This window comes from Kwoniella shandongensis, chromosome 11 (genome assembly GCF_008629635.2).
Source record: "Kwoniella shandongensis chromosome 11, complete sequence".
Lineage (NCBI taxonomy): Eukaryota > Fungi > Basidiomycota > Tremellomycetes > Tremellales > Cryptococcaceae > Kwoniella > Kwoniella shandongensis.
Genome location: NC_089297.1, coordinates 1,169,190 through 1,197,065, shown reverse-complemented (window position 1 = coordinate 1,197,065; position 27,876 = coordinate 1,169,190). Strand labels below are relative to the sequence as shown.

Genomic DNA, 27,876 nt, shown 5'->3' with positions numbered 1-27,876 from the left:
ATGAATGAATTTACACGACATGTGACTTCCGGAGACCTATCTCGACATGCATCACCTAAATTCGAGCACAATGTCTCTTTCTAAGGGGATATTCAGGCTCAATAGCTTCACACCCTGCGTCCTCTCGTTATACTCGAAGGCCACCTCCGTTCTGGACGCGAAGCACCTGCTCGGCTTGTCTGCGACTCCGAGGATGACGACCTGATCGAGTCTCTGCAAGATCTGGTGTTCTCCTTGGGGACATATGGTCAAACGTCCCGACCTGGCGTGGCAGGAAAGGGTCGTTCGGAGTGCTATGCGAAGGATAATCGTCAAGCACGGAACAGGCGGACGAAGCGATACGCACACTTCGAGCTGAGACCATCGTCCAACAGGAACACGCCTTCCGCCGACTCCTGTCGATCGAGCGAGACCAGTAGCGCAAAGGGACGCTCTCTCGTGTCCTTGAGAGTGTACTGCGACTTCTCATGCAGTAAGACGATGCTGCCTCCTCGGATATGTATAGGAGTATGTCCAAGAGGGGCTGGAACCTCTTTCTTATCGTCTGCAATCCCTGTGAGAACCTGTTTCGAGACACCAGTCAGCTAAGTCTAGACCTTCTTTGGTGCAACATTTCGCTCACCTCGTGTGTATACCAGTCCCGCCAAACAGTACCGTCACATGTGGGAAAGTGACCTGTGACGGACGTCGCGCCCTCGTGCATGCAAGGTGTTACAAGCAATGCAGAGCCGATCATAAATTGCAAGTCCACGTTGTAAAGACGCGGATCATCAAATTCGAAGAAAAGAGGTCGGATAGGTATGCTATATCTTCTCAGCGATCTCCCAGAACTACTAGTAAATCAGACTCACGTCCCCTCCGTACTTGCCATGGCGAAAAGACTTTCCCAATAAGGGAGTAAGCGGTATCGAATATCAATGGCTTTGCGCGATGCTTTGGCGACGCTTGGCCATAGATAGGGCTCCTGAGGCGTCCCGCTGTGACCAGACACTTCAGCCTGCAATTGGAGTCGTCGTCGACGCAACTCACGCGTTGTGATTGCGGTAGAATGGTAGAAAAGCTCCCAACTGCATCCACCTATTGACAAGCTCTTCCGTGGCGGTTCCAGCGAACCCTCCGACATCGGCTCCGACCATTGGCATGTGAAACAGCTGATGCTGAAGTACGCCTTGGATAGTCTCTCGCATGCTTGTCCACTTGCTATCGTTGTCACCAAGCCTGCTGTGTGTTAGCGTTCACCCGTCATGTTCGTTGAGAAGCAAATCACCAATGAGCGGTCACTGGTTTAGTTGATGTGAGCAATCGCGTTTCAGCATTGAGCGGGAAACTCACTAGTGCCTTGACCTGCAAACGTTCCTCTGGACAACATGAAATGCCTCTTTCCCGGGTTCAACTTGTCAAGAGCGGCTGTGGTGGTTCTGGCCTCTCTGAAGGGGTGGTCAGCCAGCAGCCTCCTGACAGTGATCTAATACTGACTGTATCGGGTAAAGATTATGTTGGTGGTAATGTCGCCAACCATCGGACGTGGGTACAGATGGGGCTACCGTCATGTCACCTAACGCTTTCCATCCGTTATGAATCTGGGAGAGCAAGCTGACTCAGCGGTCTATCCCTCAGTACTAACCGCACACAGCATCAAGCTCACCGCATAAGGTGGATAGTCCCATACATTCTGGCCTAGGTCTGCCACATAGCGTCCATTGACAATCGCGACAGCCTTCGTACTCAACCATTTATCAGATGCGACTGGCAAGTTGGCAGGTTCGTTCATGTCCAGCCAAAGACCATCGAAATCGACGATTTGCTTGAAATCTGAAAGACATTGATACCACCACTGGCTCACTCGTGGATGAGTCCAATCGGGCCAAACGGTTTTGCCGCACCAAACGTATCCCTCGTATTCTTTACCCTCCTCGTTCTTCAGAAAGATGTCGGATTCATGACCAGTATCATATTGCTCATAAAGATCATCCTTGGTCGTAGGCTTGTACATTCCAGCGTCCAACAAGGGGATATAACGCTGGCCGCGATCATGCAGGCTTTGTATGAACTCGCCAAACTTCTCCAGACTACGGAATGCTGTCAGCGATTATCATTCTACACCAACGGCTCGGTAGCTCACGGAAAATCTTTGCTTAGAGTGAAGTTTCGCTTTCGATCCATGAAGTAAAAATCGTTCCACATGCACTCGAGGGGTATATCGGATTCGGCCATCCTTCTGACCACCTCTTCAGTCTCCTGTAAAGTGCTGTGGCCGATGCTACATAGGTGAAACCCGAAGGACCAATAAGGCATCTGAGCAGGGCGACCTACGACATTCGAATATTGCTGTACGACCTGATGAGGCTGGGGTCCAGCCAGGAAAGTGAAGTCCAGTGTGCCGCCCAAACATCGATATTCGATAACGCCTGTACGAAGGATTACGTCCATTCCGTGAGAGTTTCGTAGGTACACGCCGTGTGAGCGGCTTGGCGATTCGAGTGTTGACACCCGCGTCTCGAGGTAAAACGGGTGTGTGCCGTACAGATTGCGATCAAAGGGATTGCCCGCTGGATCACCGTTCCAGAATGACTGGACAGTCCCGTGATTGTCCCGACGAAACCCAGAGGTCGCAACAACATCTCCTAGGCCGTATATGTTGGTTTCTCGAGGAAGTGCTGATGCGATTTGCAAGTATTGATCCGAGAAAACAAGTGGATAAGCAGGGAGGGCTGTATCTCGTACGGGGAACTCGTCGACGAAAAGAGGGTCGTCGTGTATGGGGATGCTGTTCGGTCGAGTGTCAAAAATGATCTCACCGGACATTCGTGTGATCCAAAACGCGAACGGTTCAACTTGATGATGAAATTGCAGGTTGGTTGCGATGGGAGGGGCTGTAGCTCGTTTATCGTATCGAAAATCGTCAGGCACTTGGTACTGGTCTTTTCGCGCGTCACTGATGTGAACACGCAGCTCTATTAGGCAACAGGTCAGCCGACCGATCGATCAGAGCAAAGCTCACCATTTTCCGTGCGGAATTCCACCTCGAGTATCAGCTCTTCAATATCCTGTCCAAGCGCGTTTGCCGGTTCTCCAATCAGCTGGAGCTGCCCTGTAATGTTGCTTCCACTCGTCTCGATGTCAATCAAGCGATAGCCTTAGACGTCATCAGCGAAGGGACGATACTGACTCGACCTGGCGTACCTCTGGATTGCTTGACATCACCCGAGTACGTGAGTGAAGGCGCACCGTGCGAATGGTCTTTGACGATCATTCTTGCGATGAACAGACTGTATCAAGGTGATCAAACTTGTCGAATGGATCTTGTACCAACCTAGGTCATATCTGTAATCTTGCAAACCTCTGTGTGTGGGATATTAATAGCCTAAATGTCTTGCAGCCCCGACACCTGCCTGATTTAGCCAGGTTGGTATCATGCATTGTCCCTTGAAAGATCACTTGCGAGTACCACTCCGCCGCGGCGAGATTGACACCAATGTGAGCGGGCCAGATTATGCCAGCTGCAATCATGTGAAGCGACCGATGAAGCGACCGAATTACTCGCGTCCACCATGATACTGCCTTCCGGTATCATTCCCTCTCTCTCGGCTTGAGGAGGGCTCACAGCGGAGACTCGGTAAGTTAAACACAGTAGGCATTGCCTGTCTTAGTCCCCGATGTTGAATTGCGAGTGCGCGCGAAGCCAGGTACCGGTACGCACATCACCGACACGTGACTCACCGTTAAATAGCCTAATAAGACATCGCATCACTGTCACAATGCAGAGTGGGCAACCCGGGCACAGCCGTTGCGAGCTCAAGGTGAGGTAGACAGCAGTATCGTGAGGCACATGGCAACAAGCAGAATAAGTATACCGAAGTGGGGTGGTCAATCTGTCAAACTTGGACCTCTCCGAAGTTCATGTTCGGCTCGCTTGCGACACGTCGACTGGGTGAAGAAAGGTGACTCCTCTCAGACACCGTGCGAACCTCTCTCTTGTCAAGTCCCCATCGCAAACATACATTCAGTCGGCACTACCTATTTAGCTTGTTCTACATACGTGATTAATCTACATAGCTTTTTATACCAAATCAGCAATTCTCAAGCCAGATCCCGCTGTCGTTCATAGACAACTACAATATATGATGTTTGAAATCACGCAAACTCCAAGAAATACAAAGGGGTTGTATAAACTGCAAAGTTATCACCCCACGCCTCATTCTTCGTATAAGTCATGTACATTTGGTTCGATGACGTGTCTTTGAGGAGTGCCGGGTGAGCTTGGAACGAATAAGCTCCGAGAGTGTAATTGCCGTCAGGGAAGGTCTGAAGGAGATAGGGCTCGATCCATGGTCCTTCTGGTGCCGGAGCGGTTGAAATGTACAAGTCAGGATCGATAGACGCTGCAGGCTGACCAAGCCAAACGAAGGATTGCCACAGCTCGCTGTAGTAGTAGGTGCCTTGCCCACCAGCACCTGGATGGTCGAGATAGGCCGATGTGTCGTTGACGTTGGCTGGCGGAGTGGAGGACCATTGACCACCGACGTAGTACTGATACTTTGTTTTGTCCTCTACACTGCTGAGGGGTACTTTGGCAAGGGCGATCTTATAGGCTGACGTCTCGGCGTAGAGGTACATGTAACCGTCATGGGTGACCGTACCGTAGTCACCATACGCGAAGGTGTTGAGAGCCCAGAACTTCTCCTCTACGAGAGAGACTGAGGGGAGTGTCTCATCCACACCTTGATTGGAAGGGGAGTAATCGAGACGGTAGAGTGAGGTGGGAGGATCGGGGTCCACGACGCCAAGGGTGTTGGTGATGTGCTCGACACGAATGAAAGTATAGGCTACGATCGTACCATCAGAGCCTTGAGAAGCGATGGTTGGTGGGACACTAGGCCAGAGGGCGAATCGAGTACCGTCGCCGCAGTTGCCGGCCTCGTTCGAGTTGCATTCGTCGGGCTGCAGGGGGTAGAAGGAATGCTGGCCGTTGTCGCCGTACATGAGCAACTCATGGTCGTAGCCGTACTGATCATTATTCACCGCGATGATGGCAGGCGTCCCATCAGGCTCGAAGTCGGTGTAGCTGGCTGAGCTGGTCAAGAAACCAGCTAATGTGTTGTTGTAGACCAGCGCTGGAACGGACTGGTTGACCAGGATTTCAGTGTCACGGCAAGTCCAGAGGACTCGTGTGTCCCACTTGACTGATCCGCACGAGTCGCGTTGCAGGTTTCGATCAACGACGTCACCTAGGAGAGTAGCACTAGCAAGGTGAGGGGTAACGGCCCTGACCGTGTGGGGTGCAGCGGCCACAAGCAGGGGCAAGATGCCAAAAAGGATTGATATGAGAGGAAGCATAGCCAGGATTGATGAAGTTTGAGGATTGCGCAAGGTCGATGACATATTAGTCACAGGTATATATAGCATACTGTTAGCCATGTAACAAAGGAACAATCAGCCTGACTGCACGATGATCAGGGTTTTGCATGCTCGTCAGCGAGATGAAACAACACGGAGGGATGGCCGGATGATTGTTTGCTGATCAGGAGACCGACATCGTCGACAAGGGAGGTGACGACGAAAATAGCCTGTTGAGTGTAAACGATCAGGTGATCGACACAACTGACACGGACAGGTACGGATCGATCAAAGCAGTCAGTGTCATGATCGAATCACTTCCCACGTTCCCTATGGGAGATACGACTGCTACTGTCGGAGATGAACGTCGGAGAACCGCCCTCTGTTCCCCCCACCCGGAGCTCCAGTCTCCGGTTAATTTTCTTTGTTGACCGTTCCTTGAAAGCGGAGGATCCGGTTAATATCTCATGCAATCTACGCTCTTCATGTTCGTAGCTCAACTCGATCTATATTCTGTCATTAGGCTGAAAGCAAACCTGGAGATGCCGCTCGATCCATGGAGCCCCGTATAAGAAGCGATCCAATACCAGACTGCATCCTTCCCTTTCTCCACAAATGCAGCACACATCCACATCATGTCTCACTATCCAGACGAGAAAGCGAATGTTCACGATCTTGGTGACAAATCTACTCATGATCACCTCGAGCTTGCGACCCAAGGTGGTCAAGATGCCATCCGTATTGACTCGGCCATTGCCATGGGGGTCGCTCAGAATGTCGACGATTTCATGGTGCGTAACACCGATATTGCATCATGTTTAGCAGCTGCTGAGACTCGCTTCATAGAACCTCGTCCGGGAAGCAAGTGAAGCCAACGAGAGGGAAAAGGACCTGACTCTGTGGTCGGCATTCAAGATCTATCCGAAAGCTATGGCCTGGAGTGTGATTATCACGATGTCAATCGTGATGGATGGGTCAGTCTATCCTCTTGTATCAAACCACCCTACTTCCGTACTGAACCTGTTTTAGGTATGACGCCTCCGTGATGGGTTCATGTACGTATAAGTCACCTTCGGTTCCCCTAACAACGTGTTGACCAATACTGGGATCGATCAGTCAACGCCTATCCGAGTTTTCAGAACAAATTCGGTCTTCCAGCTGCGAACGGTACCAAGCAGATCCCACCAAGTTGGCAGAACGGTATATCCGGAGCCAACAGTGTCGGAGTCATCTTCGGTCTACAGGTGAGCTGAGCGAGCATGGATCATCCGCTGACTAGTATAGATAGCTGGTGTTGTATCGGAGCGCTACGGCTATCGATGGACCATCATTGGAGCTCTCATGGCTACTATAGGATTTATCTTTATCCCATTCTTCGCCGAAAATCTGGCAACTTTTTTGGTGGGCGAGCTGTTCTGTGGGATGGCCTGGGGTGTGTTCCAGACTATGACAACCGCGTACGCTGCAGAGGTCTGTCCCCTACCTCTACGCCACTTCTTGACTAGTTTCGTCAACTTTGCTTGGGTGAGCCTATTTCGAAGCTCGACCGAAGGTTGCCTAACGTCCTTTTTAGGTTCTGGGATCGTTCATCTCTGCCGGTGTACTCGTTGCATTCGAGTCGAGGAGAGATGTTTGGGGGTGAGTATCGTCCTTCGTTGTCCCTTGTTATGTTACGCCGCTGACAGGATGTAGATATCGAATCCCCTTTGCCATACAATGGGCTTGGCCCATCCCCATTGCAGTGTGTACCTTCTTGGCTCCTGAGAGTCCCTGGTGGCTGGTCCGTCATGGGCACAAGGAACGGGCTCTCCATTCCATCAAGCGTTTAGCGAGAAAGAATGGAGTAACGGACAGAGAAGCTGATGCCACAGTGGCTCGTGAGTAGTATGCTTTTCAGCAATGATCCTACTAATCGGACGTACAGTCATGGTTTACACAGACGGAATGGAAAAGGCAGTCTCGGCGGGGACGACATACTGGGATTGCTTCAAAGGTATCGATGGACGACGGACCGAGATCGCGTGCATGCTTTGGATGGCACAGGCACTCAGTGGACCCGTCGTAGCCGGTAACAGCACGTACATGTTCGAAGCAGCCGGTATATCGTCTTCGACCAGCTTCAAACTTGGTTGGATTCAGAGCGGCATTGGTGCGATCGGAACAATTGCCAGTTGGTATACGCTCACCAGATACGGGCGAAAGAAGTTGATCCTCGCTGGGTGTGTGTCGATGCTCATAATCGAAATGTACGTACCAATCATGGGGGAGTTCCTAGTCACGTTGGTTGCACTAAGTAGCTAATCAAGTGACTCAGCATCGTTGGTTGCCTGGCGATACCTCAGCCGGAGTCGCATGCTAATGCTCTGGCGAGTGGGGCTCTCATCATCCTGCTCGTTGCTGTCGCCGACTTCACCACCGGGCCAGTCATCTATGCGGTGATTCCAGAATTGCCATCTACTCGTCTCAGAGCGAAGACTATAGTTCTTGCTAGAAACGCTTACAATATTATTGGCCTGGTCGCTGGCATCCTGACTATCAGGCAGCTGAATCCCCTAGGCTGGTGAGTTTCTGATTCGTTTCGGGCAGGAGAAGCTAGCACTGATGAAACCCAGGAACTGGGGTCCTAAAATGTGTTTCTTCTGGGCAGGGTTCAACATCACGTTCACCGTTTACTTGTATTTCCGACTTCGTGAGTAATGCGGATTCTCGAGGTTGATTGCTTCCTGACCATGTACAACATCCCAGCTGAGACGAAGGGTCGAACGTATGCCGAGCTTGATATCTTGTTTGAGCGCAAGATCCCTGCTCGCAAGTTTGCTAGTACGAAGATCGCAACCCTTCTCGAGGGTACCGAGGCCATTCAAGGGGATCGTACCACGACGAAGGAACAGCCCAGCGTAGCCATGGTGTAGTTATAGTGTTATGGAAGCAAATAATCAACGTTAAAGCTACACACCGATACACAATGCAATTGAGTGGAAAGTGTATGCCGTACAATTGGGTCGTGCCCTTGGGACAGTCTTGCATACGAGAAGGCAGTGAATGAGGCGGTCCGTCGACGGACGACGCTAGGATGGCCAGACGCCAGTACATCATGAGCTACGTAGCAGCCAGACAGGGCCCAGCATGTGCTAGTATCGTTCGTGATGCGTTTGTGTACATCGTGGTTACGGACTGCCACACGTCTCGGAGCGAATGAGGTTAGACGAGTTCGGCGATCGCCGTGCGACGATGCTGTGCACCATTCTCCGTTCCAATAGCATTGAAGTCAAACATCTCACATCCTCAGCTTACATTCTGCATTCTTGCAAGTCCAGACCTAAATCAGAAATGTCCACAAACACGTATACGCAAGGCCAGTCCGACAGCACGGTTTCCGCGTATAAGCGACGGACGGCCGAGGTCGAGGCTGCGTTCCTTCTTCCACATGTCAGGAAAACGGACAACATCTTGGATGTCGGATGTGGACCCGGTACCATCACCACAGGATTAGCCAAGTACGCTACCGAGGGGTCCGTGATCGGTATCGACCTCTCGCGCGAAGTCATCGATAGTGCGAGACGACTAGCAGCCGTAAGCGATGTCCCCAGAGAAGGAGTTGGATCAGTCGATTTTCGAGTGGGCAACGTCCTGGAAACTCTCGATCATCCCGATAACTTCTTCGACATCGTTTTCGCTTCCCAAGTCTTCTATCATCTTCCACTTCCCGACGTCCCACTCCAAGCTCTGTCTGAAATCCGACGAGTCCTAAAACCAGGCGGTATTCTAGCCACTCGCGATGGAATGACGCAACATTTCTATCCTCGACGACTTGACCTCGACCGTTTATGGGTAAACCACGCCGAGCGTGCAACGCTCAAGGGGGTTCCTGATATGGAGCCAACTGCCCCTTCTATGCCTAGACTTCTCCGCAAGGCGGGCTTCGACGTTGACGGAGGGAAAGTACGGGTCCAGGTCGGGAGTAGTGTCACAGCGACGGCCGAAGGGAGACGGTTCCTGGCCAGGCGCTGTACGTCCCAGCTCCAAGAGGGAGACGCGTTCCGGCAGAGTTGGATAGACGTTGGAATTAGCGAAGAGGATATTAATCGGACTCTGGCGGCTGTGAGGGAATGGAAGCAGACAGAGGACGCGTGGCACGTGGTTGTGCAATGTGAGATTCTCGCATGGAAGTAAGAATGGTGAAGAGGAGATTGCTTGTCAACGTAGAAGACTGTTTGCTCGTGCTAGTCGCTGAATGATCTTCAGAAAGATCCACGTCACTCCACCCTCAATTGAGACAATGGGCCTCGACCATAAGAAGGTGGATTTCCGACACGTCATCGTGTTACTCCGCGTCCCCACGGTGGTCTTTGGTTTGAGAGATCACCGTATGCAAACACTGATCATTACCCCGAAATATTACATGAAGTCGGTTCGAAAGATGGTGAATTGCGGCAGACAAATTTGCAACAGGTTGGCCCCGCCAATCACGGGTCCGTTGCGGCCCTTTGCTCTGCCCTTCAGAGCAGCCAAAATCCGTTGACCAGTAGCCATCGATCATGACGGCACGATCTAGACAGCGGTCGGCCGTGAATATTCTCCAACTTGTTCGATAGACCGGACCTTGAACTAGCCGGTCCAGTGGGCGTCAAGCGATTTTGGCCGTCGCTCCTTCCGACCAGCGGTAAACTTTGACTTATTATCGCTCGGAGTACTTCGGAAGCGAACGAGAGAAAACAGCATGGTAGCTGGGTTAGCGCTAATACTTTCATCGGTTCTCACTGCAGTATGTCCTCAGGAACGTCAACGATCACCTTCATGATGGAAAGTAGCGCTGAGATACCACCAGGAAGGTTTTGTTATCGGCCGATAACCTCGCTAAACAGATTCCGCTAACCGTGCCTTGATTAAGTGCCATTTTATCAGATTACAGATTTCCCTTTGATCTTCCCGAGAAGTCGTTCTCATGCTTACCTAGTATCTAGGGCAAGGACCAACATCGACAACGTAGGGTATGGACGGGAGCGCGAGGTCGGGGCTTGGCATTCTGTTTTTAGGCCGTTAACGGAACGGAAAATTCTCCTTCTGCAATCTGATAAAGATCAGACTAATCGTGGCGAAATTTCTCCCGCCCCGCTTTCCAAATCCAAACCAACGGCACCCGAGTACACCATGTTCAGACTACTCAAGCTTCTGCTGGTCGCCTCTGCACTACCATCTCTAGCCTACAACTATGCGTCGACCAAGCAAGATCCGACAAACTGCGGTCAAGGATGTTCGAGTACGCTCGGCTTGGTCACTTTCGGAGATATGAACGTCTCAAGCGGCTTCTACGCTTCGAAATGCAACTCGGTGTACTGGACGACGTCGATGTATGTCTGCATGCAGAAGTATTGCGACGACCAAGATTTCAAGGCAAGCTGGGATCAGTTTTCAATATACTGCGTGGAATACGGAGCCAGCACCTTGATGACTGTGGAAGATACTAAAGCCGCCGTGACTCCCAACGCACCGGTGGTTGATTGCTTGAACGTCTCGCCAAAGGATGTCTACAACACCACAGTCATGCCCGACGACCATTCGGGTGAAGCTGGTCAGCTCACATTGGTGAGTTGTCTTGTATAAATGAGTTAGGCTAGGACTAACCTGATTGCAGGTGGTGTGGGGCAAAGAAACCATTTACGTGAGTTTTGACATCATAAATAATGGCTGACCGCTTAGCACCATGCATTCGGATGGGCATTGTATATCATGGTGGCAATCATATTGCTCGCCGGTATGCTCAATAAGGTTTTCACTTGGTACATGATCCGCCTCGCTCGTACCGCCAACTTCGAGCCCGCCGAGTTCGCCCCTTCACAAGGTATCTGGACGAATACATACACGTTGTACCGGAAACATATCAGTGTCCCTGCTCTGCTTGGGTACAGACACTGTCAGACTGTCTGGGGATGTCAACTGCCAACCCGACTCCAGTCTTTCTTCGTGAGTGAATGTATACTGGGACACAGCTGACGGTAGATCTTTGCGTATGTTGCTGTCAACTTTATCTTCTCCTGCGCGGTGTACGACATATTCAACGAGAACCTATAGTGAGTAGCAGAAAAATGAAATCGTTACTGATCCGGCGTAGCTATCCGAACGCCCCAGGGGAGCAAATCGCTCGTTACGTCGCTGATCGAACTGGAATCATGTCATTCTACAACATGCCCCTGCTTTGGGCACTAGCTGGACGCAACGATGTCTTGCTGTGGTTGACCGGATGGTCGTATAGTGAGTCGTTCTCATGTGACAACTTGCTGACTGTCAGCAACCATGAACAAGTTCCACCGATGGGTCGCCTTTGTGGCCACGATGCAAGCAATCGCCCATTCTGCGTGAGTGCGAGGATTGATGACCTGAACTGACAGACAGCGCATACACCTGGATTGAGAGAGAAATACTAGCTGAAGAAGCAGCTGAACAATACTGGTGGACCGGTATCATTGTGAGTGGTCTCTATGGTACGATCGGCTGACATCGTGTTAGGCGACTATCTGCATGTCGCTTCTTCTCCCATTGTCGATCCGAGCGATCCGGCAGCGTTTCTACGAATTCTTCTTGATCAGTCATATCCTCCTTGCCCTCGGAAGTCTTGTAGGTTGCTTCTACCATGTCAAGATCTGGGATGGGGATTATGACGGCTGGATGTGGGCTTGTACAGCGATTTGGGTGAGTAAATGGCGCAGCGATAACTGCTAATCGATAGCTTTTCGACCGTTTCTTGCGTTACATACGGATCGCCATTCTTTCATTCAGGACCAATAAGACTGGTGGCAATACAATCGCGTCAATCACGAGCCAGAACGGCCTCATTCGTCTCACTACAACGACAGCAATTCCAATCACACCAAAACCAGGACATTATTACTACCTGTACACTCCACGATCTATCACCCCTTGGGAGAATCACCCGTTCACTCTGGCTTCCTGGGAGAAGGGAGCAAACGGTGGTACCGACCTGCATTTCCTCATCGCACCGCACAAAGGAGCCACACGCAAACTGCAAAAGCGAATTGCGCAAGCTGAAAGCGGTGTCACAATGCGGATCCTACTCGAAGGACCGTATGGTCACACTGACGCTCTTGAACCTTTCGATCACGTTCTACTAGTCGCCGGAGGAAGCGGTGTCACAGCCATTCTGCCCTATCTCTTCACCATCCGCCAGAACAACTCGCACAACTCCCGAATCAGACATGTTACAGTGGTCTGGGTGGTGAAGCAAGCCAACTACGCGGCCGATGTACTCGCTCGAGAGCTAGCACCAACGGCTAAACTTGCAGGACTCGATGTCCAAATCAACGTATACATCTCCCGAGAAGTCGGAGCGAAGCCTCAAGATGTCGTCAATGCCCTCCCAGAACACGTCGAGTCAGAACACATCGTCAACATTCTCCCTGCAAGCGCACCAGCGGGGAATGGATCACCTCAGTCCGACCATGAGGAGAAATTCAGTGATAACGATAGCAAAAGCTCTTCAGATGAAGTATCAGCAGCACTCATTCCCGGACGACCAGAGATGGCAGAGGTGCTTAGACGAGCGGTTAGACGACTAGTCGGAGCAGAGAGGTTAGCAGTGGTAGCATGCGGTCCAGGAGGCATGTGTGATGGCTTGCGATCGGCGATCATCGCGACATATGGGTCCGGAGAGGGACAGGTTTCCGGGTCAACTATTGAGTATTTCGAGGAGTCATTCACCTGGTAGAGGATAAACATCGAGGGCGATGTTGAATTTGGTGAGCAAGAGCCATAGCAGAGGGTTCCTGTGTCATACGTCTCGTCCATCTAGGTTCTATAACTTCATTTATGCACCGTACTCTTCAATCACGCTTCGTGGTTTCACGTACTCCCCGATCGGCTCGTAAGGTATTCCTTCGTATCCGAACGCGCCGAGTGCACCCAGCTCCAGACCTCGCGGGGTATCCGTCCATTGAGGTGCAGCAGTGATACCCAGGACAAGCACTCGAAGTCCGTATTTGTAGTCGGGTGTACCAAGGGCATGCCCAGTCTGCGCGTCCAGCACAGCAACGAGGTCGGGCACACTGGCGGTGATCTATGGAATATGAGCTTTGGTTGGGACGACTGGGACTCACCTTTGTTACACCATTGACAGTATGCTGACACATGAGGTTCTCATTTTTGAAGGGGACTGCACCTCAGCGCCATTCGTTATGGATCAACTTACTTGTCATGGTTCCCTCAAACTTCTCCCTCGGATTAGATGGGTCGTCATCTTCCTCTTCTTCCGCTTTCAGAGCCTGAATCACAATCTCGCCATAACTGTGTCCTTTGAAGATCTTCCTGCTGACGTCGATGACTTTTCCACTGAACAGCACTCGAGCAGTCTTATTACCACCCAAAGTGTCCACGAGAATCTTGCCGATGTTGCTGACGTTGGATTGCTTGTTGGCTAGGGCTACCGCTCGACCCAGGCGCCAAGCCTGCGAAACTGTATTCTTGATCAAGGCTTGTTCGCACTCATCTTTTGTCAGAGGTCGATGAGCCACACCAGCATGTGTTCCCATCTCGATACATGCCGCTCGTTGTACCGCATCAACGTCGCGATCGCTCTTCGCTTTCGTCATGATCTACCGAGTCAGCTTACATAATGTAACTGTTTACTCACCGAGACGTTTCCATCACCACTACTCATAGCCGCAGGCAACATTGACTCGCCGCGCCTTCCTTTGTCATGAACATTCGGTGTCGTTTGCCATCCCGTTGGGTACGCTCGACCCTACGTTGTCAGCGACATTCAAAGCACGCAACTCACCATGAAGTCTCCGTCCAGAACAGGTGTGTCGATGTACGTGGATGCTCCGGTGATCATATTGATCATCCCGTTTCCTCCTCCAATCTCCAAGCCTGCCAGAGCAGCGCATCGGTCGATCTGCGATATCAGCACAACCCGTTCTGTCGATCACTCACCCTCAGGAAGTTCATCAGTTCCACAACTGCTTCGTTGTACTCCTCGTTTACCAATCGTTCCTGCGAGACTTCCGGACTGCCCATACCTCCTCCCCAAATCACCAGTCCACCCTTCTCGATCTGCGCTAAATCAACAATTTTGACCGTCGCTCCAGCTCGGAGCATCTCCCGCAGCCCAAGGTACTTGGCGTACGGGGAACCGCCACCTCCACATCCGAGAATGTAGCAGCCGATCGCAATCCATTCGGCATCTGTTTCTGACAGTACCCACTCGCGCTTCGCTGTGATTTGCGGCTTGTATTCGATGATCGTTGCCGCAGTAACGGGAACGTCGCTGATCGGAAGAGCTGTTGATCGGATGTTGGAAGGTGGCAGAGGCTCGACCGTATCCGTCTCGGCCTCCTTTTTGGTAGCAAGGGCTTCTTCGCTCTGATGACCAACAGTCACAGCAGCACCTGTCCAAGGTCCAGCAGCCTTTACATAGAATCTCGCCCACCCAGAGGTGTCTATGGTATGTTAGCTCGCGCCAGAGAAGTAACCGACAACACTTACAGGCAATAGGAATAACCTCAGTCTCCACAATGACGGTCTCCTTTGGATCAGCACCCGCAGCTACGGCTTTGTCAATAGCCCTTCGTTCCACCTTCTTCCTCACTTCAGCTAGAGGACTGCTGCTAGTATCTTCAAAAGTGTCGACGATACCCGACACCTGAGCACAAGCAGCTCCAACTGCATTGGCAGCGTCGAAGAATGGGAACCGATGGACCTTGCTGATCCCTTTAAGTGTATCGGGAGCGAGGATCGCACCGCCGCCGACCAAATAGGCAGGAACATCTTGTGTTGATGTTTTCATACTCTCGAGAGCCAGTTCTGTCATGGTCTTCCATCTTGCCTGAGCAGTCTCGACGACGTCCTTCGATACCGACTTGACCAAGTCTGCATTGCCCACTCCAGGTGCCCGTCCTGCAGCGACCACGATATCTGTTGTAGTGAGGGTATCACCGCCAAAAGCGAGACATTGATCCATTCTGTATCCCACAGAGTCAGGACCGACGGTGACTTTACCGGTCGACTTGTCGACTCGGACACGCGAGCCACCACCGAGACCAAAGGAGTGCACGTGAGGCATAGAGAAGTTGAGGGGGACTCCACAGAGCTCGTGTCGTGCACCTGCTTGTCGAGGGAAACCAGTAGGTAGTAGAACACCGACTTCGGTCTGTGACTTCGATATTAGACGAATACGATAGATACTCGATGAGAACTCCAAACACGTACAGTCGTCCCGCCTACATCGATCACCAACGCAGTCTCCTTTCGAGCCCCGCCACTAGCCAGACCTGCCAGAAAGTTCGCTCCTCTCATCGAGTTGGTCGGTCCAGAGCTGAACGTCTTAATAGGAAAGTGCTCGGCTTGATCACAAGTCATGAGGGTACCGTCGTTGGAGGTGAGGAAGAGAGGTACATCGAGGTCCAACGCTTTGAGCGAAGCTCGGAAGCCTGACACGGCGACTTTGGCGAATGTGAGGAGAGACGCGTTGAGAATGGTGGCGTTTTCCCTCTCCAGTAGACCTAAAGGCATATTAGCTACGATCCACTGTACAACATACGGTTGCTTACCGATATTCGCGACTTCCTTGGATATGGTTATCTTGATGTCTGCGATCTCCGCCTTGAGGATATCCCTGACCTGTTCCTCCTGCTTCAGGTCATGATCGATAGGTGAATATACCCCCGACACAGCTACAGTTCTGATATTTTGTCGCTTCAGCTCAGCAGCAATCCGTCTAATCTCAGTCACGTCGACCTGGTCATGCCGTTGTCAGTATCTTGATCCCCTGAATGCTATGGCGAGTACTCACTTGAGAGATCTCCTTTCCGTCCACTTGCAGACCACCTTCCGCCATCCATACGGGTCCTTCTAGCACTGCTCGCAGCTCATAAGGGAAACTGACGAAGGGAGGACACAATCGACTATGCGCTCCGCAAAGTCTGATCACACCGACTTTTTCCAGTTTTCGAACATCTCGTTCTACCAGACTGTTGACAAACGATGTAGTACCGATAGCAATCGCTTGAATACGAGACTTGTCCGTCGAAGACTGTTCGAGACAGCCAGAGATCGCACGTTGTATTCCAAGTGTAACATCAGGAGTGGTTGGAGATTTGAACGACGCGAGAATTGGAGTCGTGGTGGATGGGGTCAAATCGAGGATCACCGCGTCACTACCCGGTAGGCCCGTCAGCGGTTATCGCACCTTGTTTTGGGGTAAGTTTGTACTTACGTGTTTGTCCCCCCGACGTCGACGCCGATTCGCAAAGACTTGTGTGTCACTGTCATCGTTGGTTCGAGCACGAGTCAATGTGTCTCTGTCAATCGATTCAACAAAGCACTCTAACTGAAATGCGTCTTCGTCTTGTCGAGCGCAAAAGTGTTCGAGTTGTACATCTTACCGTCCACTAACTGTCCCAGCGGTGTCATGATCCAGTCCATCGGTCATGACCGGTATCCAACATAGGCCGCAAGTCCGGCCGCTTTCCTTTCGCCGGCCGCTTAAAGCGCCAACAGCGGAAACGGAATGCTAATTGCGATTACTGCCCACATGCCCTGAGGAGTACAGTAAGACGTGCAGTATAATCGGTGTCTTGGGAGATAGGCGATCGACTCGGTCAATTGAGCCCGTTCCTCTCCGCACCCCGTCTGTTGGAGAGAGGGGATCGCACCTCGTTCGCTTGGGTCTGATTGACCGAATTGCCTCCTTGTTGATGTTTACGATAAGCGCTATCGAATAGGATTGCGTTAATGACGTGAACGGTCAGAGCGCGGACCTGGAGCGGAAGACTTAATGTGGGCACTATTTCTCGTCGGAGAAGAGCGTCGCTTTCGGGCCTTGGTTGAGCAGCTACTCGAATGGGAAGAATGGCTCCTCTGTGTCATCCGGTCGGTCGGAAACGGCGTCTACTTGCGCCGACACTGTACTAAGATCCGACTCAAAGATAAGGCATTCATAACGACCAGGAGTCGCAACGACACAGAGATTGACAAAATCCCCTTTTGCTTTCTTTGTTGCTACCCGATCTTCTTTCACTGCAACTGGTTGCCACCCGTACAATCAGAGAACACAAGACACCTTTACGATGGTCAGCAAGAAAGCGATTCTTGAAAAGCTGCAAGTTCCACAGCGAAAGGAGGAGGCAGAAGTATGGGAGCAATCTCGATGGGTGAGTGATCCTCAAGTTGACGCCCACCAGCAAATCGAGTCACAGCTGACAGTGGTCTGTACAGCTGAATCGTGATAATGTCCCTCTCCCACCCAATCGAAGAACTTGGGGAGCATGGTCATACGTTGGGTATTGGTGCGCGACAGGTATCAACATCTCAGGATGGACCGGTGGTTCTTCTTTGCTCTCTCTCGGTCTTTCAGTCGGTAAGTAGCGAAGTTGTGTCCAGATTGCGCAACTCATGCTAATCCCACCTATCTAGGCGAAGCAATGGCTGTTGCTGTGGTCGGAAATATCCTCATCGCCATTGCGTGTGTCTTGACCGGTCTCTTCGGTGCCGAATGGCACGTCGGCTTCCCCATGTGGAATAGGGTGCGTCTCTTCACTTTGTAGGACATCAACGGGCATCAGAGTCTAATCCATCTCCTACTGCAGATGACTTGGGGAATGAAGGCTTCTTTCTTCCCTCTGTTGAATCGAATCGCTTTGTCTTGTACTTGGTGTGCTAGTGAGCGGCCATCTGCGAATCAGCATCCCCATATCGTGGTGCTAATTACGGCGTATCGCAGCCCAAGCCTGGTTCGGTGGTCAGGTGTTGAAGACTTTGCTCGGCTCTATATTCCCGTCCATCTACCGTACGTCCACGCTTCGTGATACCAGTGGAAACCTTAGCTGACATTGCACACCGTCTAGGTATGCACAATCCCTTCCCAGCCTCCACTGCAATGGACGGCTCCGACTTCATGTGCTTCATCCTCTTTCTTGTTCTATCGGTCCCGTTGCTCTACATTCCACCAGAGCAGTACCGTATCCCCTTCCTGTTCACATCGGTGGTATCGACGGTCGCTGTGTTCGCTTTATTCTTCTGGTCACTTGCTCGAGGTCACGGTGGTGGCCCTCTGATCGGATCACAGGCGATGGAAATCGTTGGTGTGGAGAAGGCCAAGGGCGCAGCTCTCGGCTGGGCAATCGTTTATGGTATTTCGTCTCAAATGGGTGGTATCTGTGCTGGTGTGAGTACATAAGCAGTTCCGACTCAACGTTTGTTGTGCTTACAGAATGATCCATGACAGATCCTCAACAATTCTGATTATACTCGATTCGCGGTGCATCCCAGAGCACAGATCCTATCGCAGGCAGTCATCATTCCTGTCATGGGCATCTTCACCTGTCTCATCGGTATCATTTGTACTTCCGTCGCAGCTCAGTTCTATCCCGATGAAGGACTGCTATGGGAGCCTTACACTTTGCTCACTGTCGTACAACAAAACGGTGGTCCCGGTGCAAGGGCTGGCGTTTTCTTTGCCTGTATGTTCTGGTCGTTCCCTCCATCTGATCAAGCTGACACGAACCGCAATGCAGCGCTGGCCTTCCTTGTATCACAGTTCGGAATCAACATTGGTGAGTGCCAAGGCATCGCATAGATGATAATCCAGACTGATGATCGGTTTAGCCGGAAACGCTGTCGCTGGCGGTATTGATCTCGCTTCTCTCTTCCCGAAGTACATCAACATCCGACGAGGCGCTTACTTTGTCACCCTCATGGCACTCCCGATGTGTCCGTGGGCTTTGGTTTCCGGTGCTACGGTGTACATCTCGGTGATGGGAGGTTATGCGACTTTCCTTGCACCTATGACGGGTATGATGGTCGCCGATTACATTTTCGTAAGAAACAAAAAAGTCAAACTCTCTGATCTGGTGAGTGATCGGCTCGTGTACAGCGCGTGCCTCGGGTCTGATGTTCGGCCTCGTGCAGTACAAGTGTAATCCCGAGTCGATCTACTACTACATTGGCGGCGTCAACTGGCGAGCTCCAGTCGCTTGGGTCTGCGGTGTCGCACCAACGTTCCCGGGCTTCTTGGCAAGTGTTTCGACTGTTCAGATTCCGCTCGGCGCTACTCACGCTTACAACCTCGGCTGGCTACGTGAGTTATATTTTCAACGCTGTCAATACTTTCCATACTGATGATTCGTTTGCAGTCGGTTTCTTCATCTCCGCTGTGGTTTTCTTGGCTTTGTCCAAGATTTGGCCACCAGTAGGACTCGGTGAGGTGGACGACTACGACATCTTCGGTACTTTCGGTTCCCCTGATGGACCTGAATCCCCTGGCATGGTGGGATCAGACATCGAGGATGCGACTCATGATGACAAGAAGGATGATCTTGAAGGTGGAGTTCACGTCATGCCTATCCGAGAGTAAGGAGAGGCTCAAGTGGCAGGATGGTATAGTATATAATAGTAATCGTGGATATACCGATATGGGATGGGGTGGTTGTGACCGTCAGATACAGTCCACGGAGTAGTAAAACACCGTGGACCTAGTGCAGCAGAATTTGTCTTGTACTCTAGAATTTTAGAATGAACGGGTTTGAATCTGTCTTTGGCGGTGTTTAATACGATGAGCCCGATGACAATAAGATCAACGACCTGGTCGCGCAACGTTATTGGTACTGCATTATATATTACTCGTATGTATGTTCAAACAAACGACATTACTGTCCTGAGGATCAACGCCTCTCTGGCACTTCTTCCACATTGTGGCTAGCCTCATCCTTCTTCCAATTGGGCTGTAATTTACCCGTCTGCCTATCAACATTCGCAAACTCCTTGATCGGTTCATTCAAGTGTCTAAACACGGTCGGGAAGATGAAGATACAGATAAAGTTGGCAGCTGCCAACGCGACGTATGGCCAGATCAGATAAGGGTCTTGAATGACCTCGGTAAGTGCAAGACCGATAGCAGCAGAGATGGCCTCTGGGTGGTGAAATGAAAGTCATCATTAGTCATCATCTCGTGCGCTTGTCTTTTCGGACACTCACGGTTGAACAAGATAAGGGCGTAGACCAAAGACTTCATCCTAGCAGGAGCTCGAGTGTACGCGATCTCGTCTATTTGCAAGGAAAGAAGGATTAATTTCCGCTCAACGTACAGTGGTAAAAGGGCATCTCGACTCACATGAGGTTACCGAGATGAAAATCTCTCCGATACCTGGCAAAGCGCTGAGAGGTACTTGCCAAGCAAGAGGCACGGGTGATACTCCAAGCTCACAGTCCGTAGCATAATAACCACATGGGGAGGTTGCGTAGACTCGCCATTGGACCAAAGCACCAATGACCATTGTGATTGTACCGAGGGCGAAACCGATACTGATCCTTGTCATCGGTTTGATAGGGTGGCCGATTCTCTCGAAGAAGGGATACAGTCCGTAGGTGATAATGGGAGTGAAGATGATGATTGAGAGGGGGTTCATGTTTCCGAACAGATCGTTGGGGATACCACTCAAGGTCATGGCGGCGGACTACTCAGAAGTCAGTTCAAACTCGGCGGTGCAAACGCAAAGCACCACTCACCATATCGTTCTCCATGTTTCCGATACCTCCATCGGCCAAGTAGTAGATGGGCAGAATGAAAGATACCGCACAAGCCTGAAGAGACTGTCGAATCTCATCGACAAAGGTGTCATCCCAGAATACCTTGTTCTCATCTATTGACCCATCAACAGCTAGGATGTTGGAGGGCTTGGCAGAGTTCCAAGCCTTGTCTCCACCTCGAAGAGCTCCGAAGAACCCTTGTCGTCGGAAGATCTCTCTCACAACATAGTATGATTCGAGGACGACTGATCCTTGCGGTGGCGCAAAGTAGAGTTTTTTGTAGACGATGAGGAAGACGAAGGGAACGATGATGTACAGGATGGCAGGTTCGAGGTAGGCGAGCCAGAATCCGACTAATCGTTGAGTATAGGAAGTGACGATCATCCAGAAACTACCGATGTTGATACACCAATAGAAGATGAGAAGATATCGCTGAACGGTAGTTTGAGGATCGACAATGACTCTTTCGCCCTTCTTGGTGGTTCGGACGACAGGTCGTTTGACAGGCGATTGGTCGCAGAGTAGTGGAGCGAGACAAGGCTTGATGAACCCTGCGGCGAAGGCTAGGATGATCATTGATATCATGAATGGCGGGAAAGCGGCCGATTTGCCTTTTGCGATGATACTGGGGAGGCCGGGGATGATAAGGAGGATATGGGCAACGGCGCCGACTGCCACACCAATACAGATGGTCTTGAATCCTGTAATCAAGTGGTTCAATCAGTTTTGACCTAGCTTCGAGCGTTGTCTCGAGAGACACTCACGACCCCATTTAGTATCGGAAATGATACCGCCTAGAATAGGAATGACATAGGAGAGGAAGGTGAAAGTCGAAGTGACCGCGGAAGCAGCAGGAGAGCCCATTCCCAAAGCTCCAGGCGTTTGGTTCTTCCCTGCGGCTCCTTTAGCGACGGCACCAGCACCATTACCTCCCTTGGGAAGTTTGCCTCGGATGAAGTTGGCGAACGGTTTCTTGGAACCGTAGTATGACGCTCTCTCGGCCAATTCAACGATACACATGGCCACAATAGGCCAGTGGATAGGTGCGGGTACTCTGATTGATAAAATCAATATGTTGTCCATAACAGGTGGTACATTATGTGCTCACTTTCGCAGTGTCGCATACTCCTCGTCGGTGGGTTCTTGTTCTTCGTCCTCCTCATTCCCGTTCCCAGATCTGATACTGGAATCGGCGTAGGGCGAACCTTCGTCTTTGTCCTTCTCGATCGAGCTGTCGGAAGCTGGTAAAGCTGTTCCTGGGACCGGAGCGGACGTCAAGTCTAACACGGGTGTTGTGTTACCTGTATTGCGTCCGATATCAGCAACGGACAAACGACCTGCGTGCGTCAGAAGTGGTCATACTCACTCATGGTGTAGATGTTTTTGAGTTAAGACGGGAGGGACTGCTGGAGTCACCTTACTGAATGTTCACATCTTATATCGCTCCATCAGTATCGCAGACAGTAAATCTTCCCATCACGCCATGGCCCAAAAGTTCAAGTGCACTGCCGATCAGCGTCTTTGCGGGTCCCACTCCTACTCGCCCAATGTTGATGCCAGATCACGCTATCCAGCTTTTAAGCATCATTCCCTATCAATGGGACTTTTTGGAGACGGGTAAGCGAACGAGCAGGCTCGACAGCAGCATAAATTGTGACAGTGAACGAAAGTGTATCACATGGTCACATGGGGCAGCTTTGCCAATTCACCTTTCAAGACAGATAGAAGGTATAACAGGCCCGACTTTGATATGCTTGGCACTGGGATTGTTTCAATCGCAGTCTGCATCAATGCGAAAGATAACAGGAAGTGGACTAAAAATGACTCGCTAAGACAATGTCAGAAATAGCGAGCGATCACGTATTTAGTGATCTCACGTGGGATTTACGCACCGTATGGTGGGATTGGTGACGCCTTATGCTTAATTGTTTGGGATTGGCATTCTCATTTAACCGAGTGCACGCTGGGGTGTACCGTAATTACTCTTGGAGGCAAAAGTCACCGTTCAAGTCGGGAGACTCGAAGTCCATTGTGAGAGCCGCAGCGACATCTACAGGCACCATTCGATGTTCCACCTGACGAAAATGGCGTGATCAGTCGCGCTTGATATCCAAGCCAGATACTCACCGAATCCATTGCGAGGGTCAATGTACTTGTACTATGTTGCTGCATGACGTGTATGTTTGTCCCTCATTGAGGTAAAGTCTCTCCAACGTTGGACGCAGGGAATAGCATATCCCAGTCGAAAAAGTCAAACTCGAATTCCCCTATCCCTGGCTCACTTTCTCCCTCTCCAGCATCTTTGTATTCGTACAGGTATCCCCACATCTCCTTCATTGCTCTCCTGGGATACCCTTCCAACGATCCCAAGTATCGCTCAGCCTTTTCTAGTTGCTGCTCGTCGAAAATTGTATATGGCGCCCTCTGTGTCACGACCAATACCCGTCGCATGATCGAGATGCACACAGCCATGACAAGTGTCACACACGAGGGCAGCGCGGAGGGCGGATCTTCGCCGTTGCTGGCCAAGTAGAGTATGGAAAGGAACTCGTACAGCACCGACTGAGCGGACCGGATCCAGACACCAGCTCCGAGACTGTGACTTTGAAGGGATATGTCGGGGTTGATGGGACCAGGCGGACAAAGGGAGAAGAGCATAAGTCGTAAGGCGAGAGCTGATGGGAGGGTATATGTCTCTGCGGTGAAAAAGACTACAATGTCAACGGGAGACGTCTCCGATCTACTCACGGTCGCCTTTGCTCTTCATTCTCAAAGATCTCATCTCGTTCTCCATTGCCTCCCACTTCACAACTAGAGGTGTCATATTTGGCCATTGTCGCATTGTGTCCGCCTCGACGATTGCTATCTCCTCCGCGAGATCTCTGCAAATTTCTACCATTTCGGCTTCTCTCTGCAGATGATTGATACACTGGCGTACATAGTCCGACGGATGATGCGGTAGATGGGTGGCTAGTAGAGGAGGTAGATCGTTGCAGCGAGCATACTGTATTTGAAGGCTGAGCAGGAGTCAGCCTCTATCCCTGCAGCGTCTCTGGCAGACTCCACTTACATGCAATAACGGGATTTGACCGCCTCCCACTGTGACTCATCAGCACCGTTGCGAGACTCCGAGACATCTGTTGCTCACCAGTGTTAGCTCCTCGAGCTGAGGCATGTTCCATGGCAGCAAAAGCTCTTCGACCCTTTGCGAGTTACCCAACTCCCTTCTCCACTTCAGCTCCAAACCGAGATCTTTCCCCATCGTCCACGCCAATGAGACCAATCTCAATGGCGTGATAGGAATATGCCATTCGCTGCTTGCCTGGAACGGGGCGAAGCTTAGAATATAAAGGGCCAGAATGACGTCCACGCTTGTGGTGCCTGACATAGCATACATCATGCTTTCATCGATGATTCCGATGTCATCGGGCGGTATAACGTTGGGGATGAAAGCGAGAGCTGCGACAATAACGAACGGGTGTTTAGGGAGAGGGCTGGAGGTGAGTAAGAACGGGATCAAGGGAGCGATAAGGGAGAAGCGATGTTTGAACCTGTCACGACAGATCGATAAGAACACTCTTTGGAGAGATTGGTCACTTCGAACTCACAACTGAAAGTACATATCCACCTGTGTGGAAGTGAACTTCCCCCTCTTTACGACATCGGGAAACCCTTCCAGGTCCAAAGTGCACATAGACTGTTCCCCAAATTGGACAGTCGCGGGATGTCTCGTTTGGTGTTTCTTAAAACCGTCCATATCGGGTGCTCGAGATCGCAGCGTGATGACACGATCATATGTCGAAGCATTTGATGATCGTTCTCTCGGTAGAGGAGGATGTGCGGACGGCAGGATGGTGTTAGAGAACAGCTCACTTCGTGAGCTCGACGTCGAGTTGAAGGGCAGAAAGGGGAGTGTCTCTGCCGTCAAGCTGTTGGACAAAGAAGAGATGGTAGTCGAAGATGCCAGTTGAACATATGCTGCTTCCACTTGTTCTAATCTTCGCGCGAGGATCTCGTATCGATCTTGAATCGAAGAGGAGACGCTCCTGTGTCGTGGCGCATCCCGTCCTGCCCGATGGTCGCGCACCGTATCACCATCTACCCCTACCACTCCTGCTAAAGTACATGGCTTATCCCTCCTTCTACACCGCGAACATCCTCTCGTCGTGACATCCTCACATCGTGTCTTGGAGCGAACACAGTCTTGGCATGCTCTATACACCTTTGAGGTGTTCGGCGGTGAGCGGCTCCTGCGAAAATCTAACGGGGATGAAGGTATCTGGTCAGCAAGCATAGCCTCTCTCGCAAACAGGGATACTCCAGGCCCTCACTATGATGATGCGCATCCCTAGAAGACGATGAGGACATGGTACGCGATCGACTGTCTATTTAAGACGTTGTCATGGGAAAGACAGTGAATGATTGTGGATTGTTGATTGTTGGACGGAGTGACGTTGCCTCCACCAGGCGAAGCGTCGGAAACACCGATGGATGATACGGGATCACCGAGGCTCATCTTCATATCTCTCCCGGTGAGGAGTTGCTAAAACAGCGTGCTGATTCCCATAACAACATAACAATCGCGTACTTCACTCAATGTTGATGGGTGGGATAGCAAGCACAACGTGGGTCCTTCTGCCCGTACTGTTTCCCGCTGCGTAGCGTTAATAAGGATAAGCGGATTATTGGCAACGGACGGAAGTGTTTTCCGCGTTCATTGGTGTCGCCCTTCCGTGATGCCATCAGATGAATCGATGAATTTCATTGGGGTGTCTCGCATCAAACCCAAACATTAGTTCGTATGTAGTGAACTATCAGTCCCGACAAGTGTCACATCACAAACAGATTCCTCTACAGGTTGTTACAGTCTATCAAATTATCCCTCGGTCCTATCATCACCGCCTTCGCCACCATTATTACCAAGGCTGATTGGTGGTTTCCTCTGTACTCTGGTGGTCTGGATAGTAGTCAAGACTGATATCAGTGCATAGACTATCCAGACGATTGGCAGATGTTTCTTCGCACTTATGCTGTACAGATTACTACATACAAATGTGTGATTTGACTATCAGCGTTCGGTGCAGCACACAGTACGTTTTGCTTTACACTCACCCGACAGTCGCTGGTCCGATAGACCGACCCAGTGCGCCCATGATCAAGCCGATGGCGTTAACTGCTCCGAGTGTGGCAGGATCAGGAGCAGCTTCGTTGATTGCGATCATGTTCAGCCTAAGTAGTGTTAGCAATGGTACAATCATAGTAGGTAACTCATATAGATATACTCACGGGAAACAGAAAGCGCTGACGACGTAGAAGAAAAGCAAAGGGACCATGAGGAACCATAATCCCCTTAGCGAGCCATCTTTGATCCAGTGTCCGCCCTGTGATCCGACCACCAAAGCATTCATGATCGGCGGGATGGAGTATGAGACCACCCAACATCCTGCAAAGATGGGGAATAGGGTTCTTACGCCGAACTTGCGTTTAGCGAATGGGAAGAGGGAAAGTGAGAGTACGATGGATACTGCACCCTTGATGAAAAAGATGAGAGCGATGCCAGGTGGTGCGAGTCCGATACCACCAAGAGACGGGGATGGATAGAAGAAAAGGACAATCACAGCGTCGAATGAATTGGACGCGACAGTGATTACTGCGGGATAAGATCAATTAGTGGGAGCTGTGAGGATGCAAAGGTGGAGTGTAGTCGAACAGAGAAATGTACACCTACAAAACTGTGTGATGAGAGTCTGCTGTACTGCCTTAATCGAGATCAAGTCCCAGAATGTATGAGAGGTAGAGTTGTTTGATGTGCTGGACTCGTCGTTCTGTTCCGACAGCAGAGATGACCTTTCGTCAGGCGTAGTAGGTGAAGTGTTGTTTGCGTTCCTCTTTGCCGGAAGGGTCTGCGAGAGCGATCCGTGAGCTTGTTCACCCCCTGAACGAATACTTTAAGGTATAAATTGTTCCCTGTCTCACCTCTTCCAGGAAAAGGAACACCAAGAACGCTGATAAGAATGCAAATCCCGCCGCGAACGTACAAGGCAGAAAGTAAGGAAACTTGCGAAAGAAATTGACATGACCAATCCACGATTTGGGGTATTGCTTCACTGGATTCGCTAGCAGAGCACCAACTGCTGGGGCGAGAACGCATGATAGGTCCCAGAATATGGACCAGAGGGGATAAACCCATCCTTCGGCTTCCTGGTCGGTGATCTCAGCCAGCGTGGCTCGCAAGACGGATGACTGGTATGACGAGCGTTAGTAAGCAATAAGTTTTGAAGAATCACACTGAACACAAGTGAATCGCACATTACCACACAGCACACCGCCTGATGACCCGTGACAGAAGTCAACAATTGTCAGTGTTGAGATATGGCACATAGCGTACAGCAGACGACTTACTTAGAGCTCTGGCACCCATCGCCCACCAGAAACTCTTGCTCAGTCCAAACATCAGTAGACTGAAAGTCAGACCGGCCAGACCTCCCAATATCACAGGCTTCCTCCCAATCCTGTCGGACAATTTGCCCCATCGATACACAAACATGATAGAGCACAACGCCCAAACGCTCTCTATCGCACCGGAATATTTGCCAATGTCTTCTTTGGGAACGTTAGGTAAGAGATCTTCCATTATGTTGTTGACGAAGGGTAAGAGGATCTGCCATCAGTGGATGAGATATCAGTGTACGAATAGTGGCGAGACGATGGCAGACGCACAGTGTAGCCTATCGGCTCCACGATCCTCGCTGTAAGAAGCACAGTTAGCTGCTTTTTCGATAGCGACATGGTCAGTGATGATCGTCAGTAGAATGGGTGTGAGTGTAGTAGCTACATGTTCTTCGAAGTGTTCTACATTTCTGTATACTATATTTGAACCAGGTAGGTTGAAGACCGTCTCATCCTCTTTTGTTGCTTCTTCTCCTCGGTATCACCAATCCTTTGTATGTCGATATTTGATTCCGCCCCTTCGGTCATGCCGCGTGTTTGTCACGTGTTCTC

At 50.9% G+C, this 27,876-nt stretch overlaps 10 protein-coding genes across 10 annotated transcripts; 4 read left to right on the top strand and 6 right to left on the bottom strand.

The window, feature by feature from the left end:
• Positions 1-127: 127 nt before the first annotated feature.
• CI109_106299 (uncharacterized protein) lies at positions 128-3,253 on the bottom strand (the record flags this gene model as incomplete). Its single annotated transcript, XM_032007862.1, has 13 exons — positions 128-293; positions 349-563; positions 623-803; positions 852-977; positions 1,030-1,218; positions 1,268-1,280; positions 1,333-1,427; positions 1,477-1,580; positions 1,646-2,069; positions 2,123-2,238; positions 2,314-2,954; positions 3,002-3,136; positions 3,184-3,253. The coding sequence occupies 13 exons, from the start codon at positions 3,251-3,253 to the stop codon at positions 128-130; spliced, it is 2,475 nt and encodes an 824-aa protein (XP_031857871.1).
• An 881-nt stretch (positions 3,254-4,134) lies between these two features.
• CI109_106298 (uncharacterized protein) lies at positions 4,135-5,406 on the bottom strand (the record flags this gene model as incomplete). The annotated part of the gene is made up of 1 exon (XM_032007861.2): positions 4,135-5,406. The coding sequence occupies one exon, from the start codon at positions 5,404-5,406 to the stop codon at positions 4,135-4,137; it is 1,272 nt and encodes a 423-aa protein (XP_031857870.2).
• Positions 5,407-5,972: 566 nt separating this feature from the next.
• On the top strand, positions 5,973-8,249 carry CI109_106297 (uncharacterized protein; the record flags this gene model as incomplete). Its single annotated transcript, XM_065967815.1, has 11 exons — positions 5,973-6,128; positions 6,184-6,311; positions 6,367-6,392; positions 6,454-6,573; positions 6,626-6,861; positions 6,911-6,975; positions 7,030-7,214; positions 7,262-7,583; positions 7,652-7,897; positions 7,950-8,026; positions 8,083-8,249. The coding sequence occupies 11 exons, from the start codon at positions 5,973-5,975 to the stop codon at positions 8,247-8,249; spliced, it is 1,728 nt and encodes a 575-aa protein (XP_065823887.1).
• A 319-nt stretch (positions 8,250-8,568) lies between these two features.
• On the top strand, positions 8,569-9,510 carry CI109_106296 (uncharacterized protein; the record flags this gene model as incomplete). Its single annotated transcript, XM_032007859.2, has 1 exon — positions 8,569-9,510. The coding sequence occupies one exon, from the start codon at positions 8,569-8,571 to the stop codon at positions 9,508-9,510; it is 942 nt and encodes a 313-aa protein (XP_031857868.2).
• A 978-nt stretch (positions 9,511-10,488) lies between these two features.
• CI109_106295 (uncharacterized protein) lies at positions 10,489-13,060 on the top strand (the record flags this gene model as incomplete). The annotated part of the gene is made up of 7 exons (XM_065967814.1): positions 10,489-10,923; positions 10,973-10,999; positions 11,247-11,301; positions 11,467-11,589; positions 11,727-11,803; positions 11,845-12,027; positions 12,161-13,060. 7 exons carry the CDS (start codon positions 10,489-10,491, stop codon positions 13,058-13,060), a joined length of 1,800 nt encoding a protein of 599 aa, XP_065823886.1.
• Positions 13,061-13,159: 99 nt separating this feature from the next.
• On the bottom strand, positions 13,160-13,481 carry CI109_106294 (uncharacterized protein; the record flags this gene model as incomplete). Its single annotated transcript, XM_065967813.1, has 2 exons — positions 13,160-13,363; positions 13,449-13,481. 2 exons carry the CDS (start codon positions 13,479-13,481, stop codon positions 13,160-13,162), a joined length of 237 nt encoding a protein of 78 aa, XP_065823885.1.
• Positions 13,482-13,511: 30 nt separating this feature from the next.
• On the bottom strand, positions 13,512-16,620 carry CI109_106293 (uncharacterized protein; the record flags this gene model as incomplete). Its single annotated transcript, XM_065967812.1, has 8 exons — positions 13,512-13,925; positions 13,982-14,092; positions 14,284-14,789; positions 14,836-15,499; positions 15,559-15,851; positions 15,900-16,086; positions 16,142-16,505; positions 16,565-16,620. The coding sequence occupies 8 exons, from the start codon at positions 16,618-16,620 to the stop codon at positions 13,512-13,514; spliced, it is 2,595 nt and encodes an 864-aa protein (XP_065823884.1).
• Positions 16,621-17,417: 797 nt separating this feature from the next.
• CI109_106292 (uncharacterized protein) lies at positions 17,418-19,702 on the top strand (the record flags this gene model as incomplete). The annotated part of the gene is made up of 11 exons (XM_032007856.1): positions 17,418-17,501; positions 17,566-17,707; positions 17,764-17,873; positions 17,937-18,009; positions 18,071-18,136; positions 18,195-18,514; positions 18,575-18,809; positions 18,864-18,902; positions 18,955-19,199; positions 19,258-19,426; positions 19,482-19,702. 11 exons carry the CDS (start codon positions 17,418-17,420, stop codon positions 19,700-19,702), a joined length of 1,704 nt encoding a protein of 567 aa, XP_031857865.1.
• A 307-nt stretch (positions 19,703-20,009) lies between these two features.
• On the bottom strand, positions 20,010-23,010 carry CI109_106291 (uncharacterized protein; the record flags this gene model as incomplete). The annotated part of the gene is made up of 8 exons (XM_065967811.1): positions 20,010-20,257; positions 20,323-20,391; positions 20,459-20,801; positions 20,854-21,575; positions 21,639-21,928; positions 21,983-22,211; positions 22,877-22,949; positions 23,002-23,010. 8 exons carry the CDS (start codon positions 23,008-23,010, stop codon positions 20,010-20,012), a joined length of 1,983 nt encoding a protein of 660 aa, XP_065823883.1.
• A 54-nt stretch (positions 23,011-23,064) lies between these two features.
• CI109_106290 (uncharacterized protein) lies at positions 23,065-27,663 on the bottom strand (the record flags this gene model as incomplete). The annotated part of the gene is made up of 12 exons (XM_032007854.1): positions 23,065-23,570; positions 23,623-23,891; positions 23,945-23,973; positions 24,023-24,425; positions 24,483-24,920; positions 25,987-26,103; positions 26,161-26,524; positions 26,603-26,777; positions 26,851-27,117; positions 27,184-27,203; positions 27,277-27,535; positions 27,595-27,663. The coding sequence occupies 12 exons, from the start codon at positions 27,661-27,663 to the stop codon at positions 23,065-23,067; spliced, it is 2,916 nt and encodes a 971-aa protein (XP_031857863.1).
• Between the last annotated feature and the right edge of the window lie 213 nt (positions 27,664-27,876).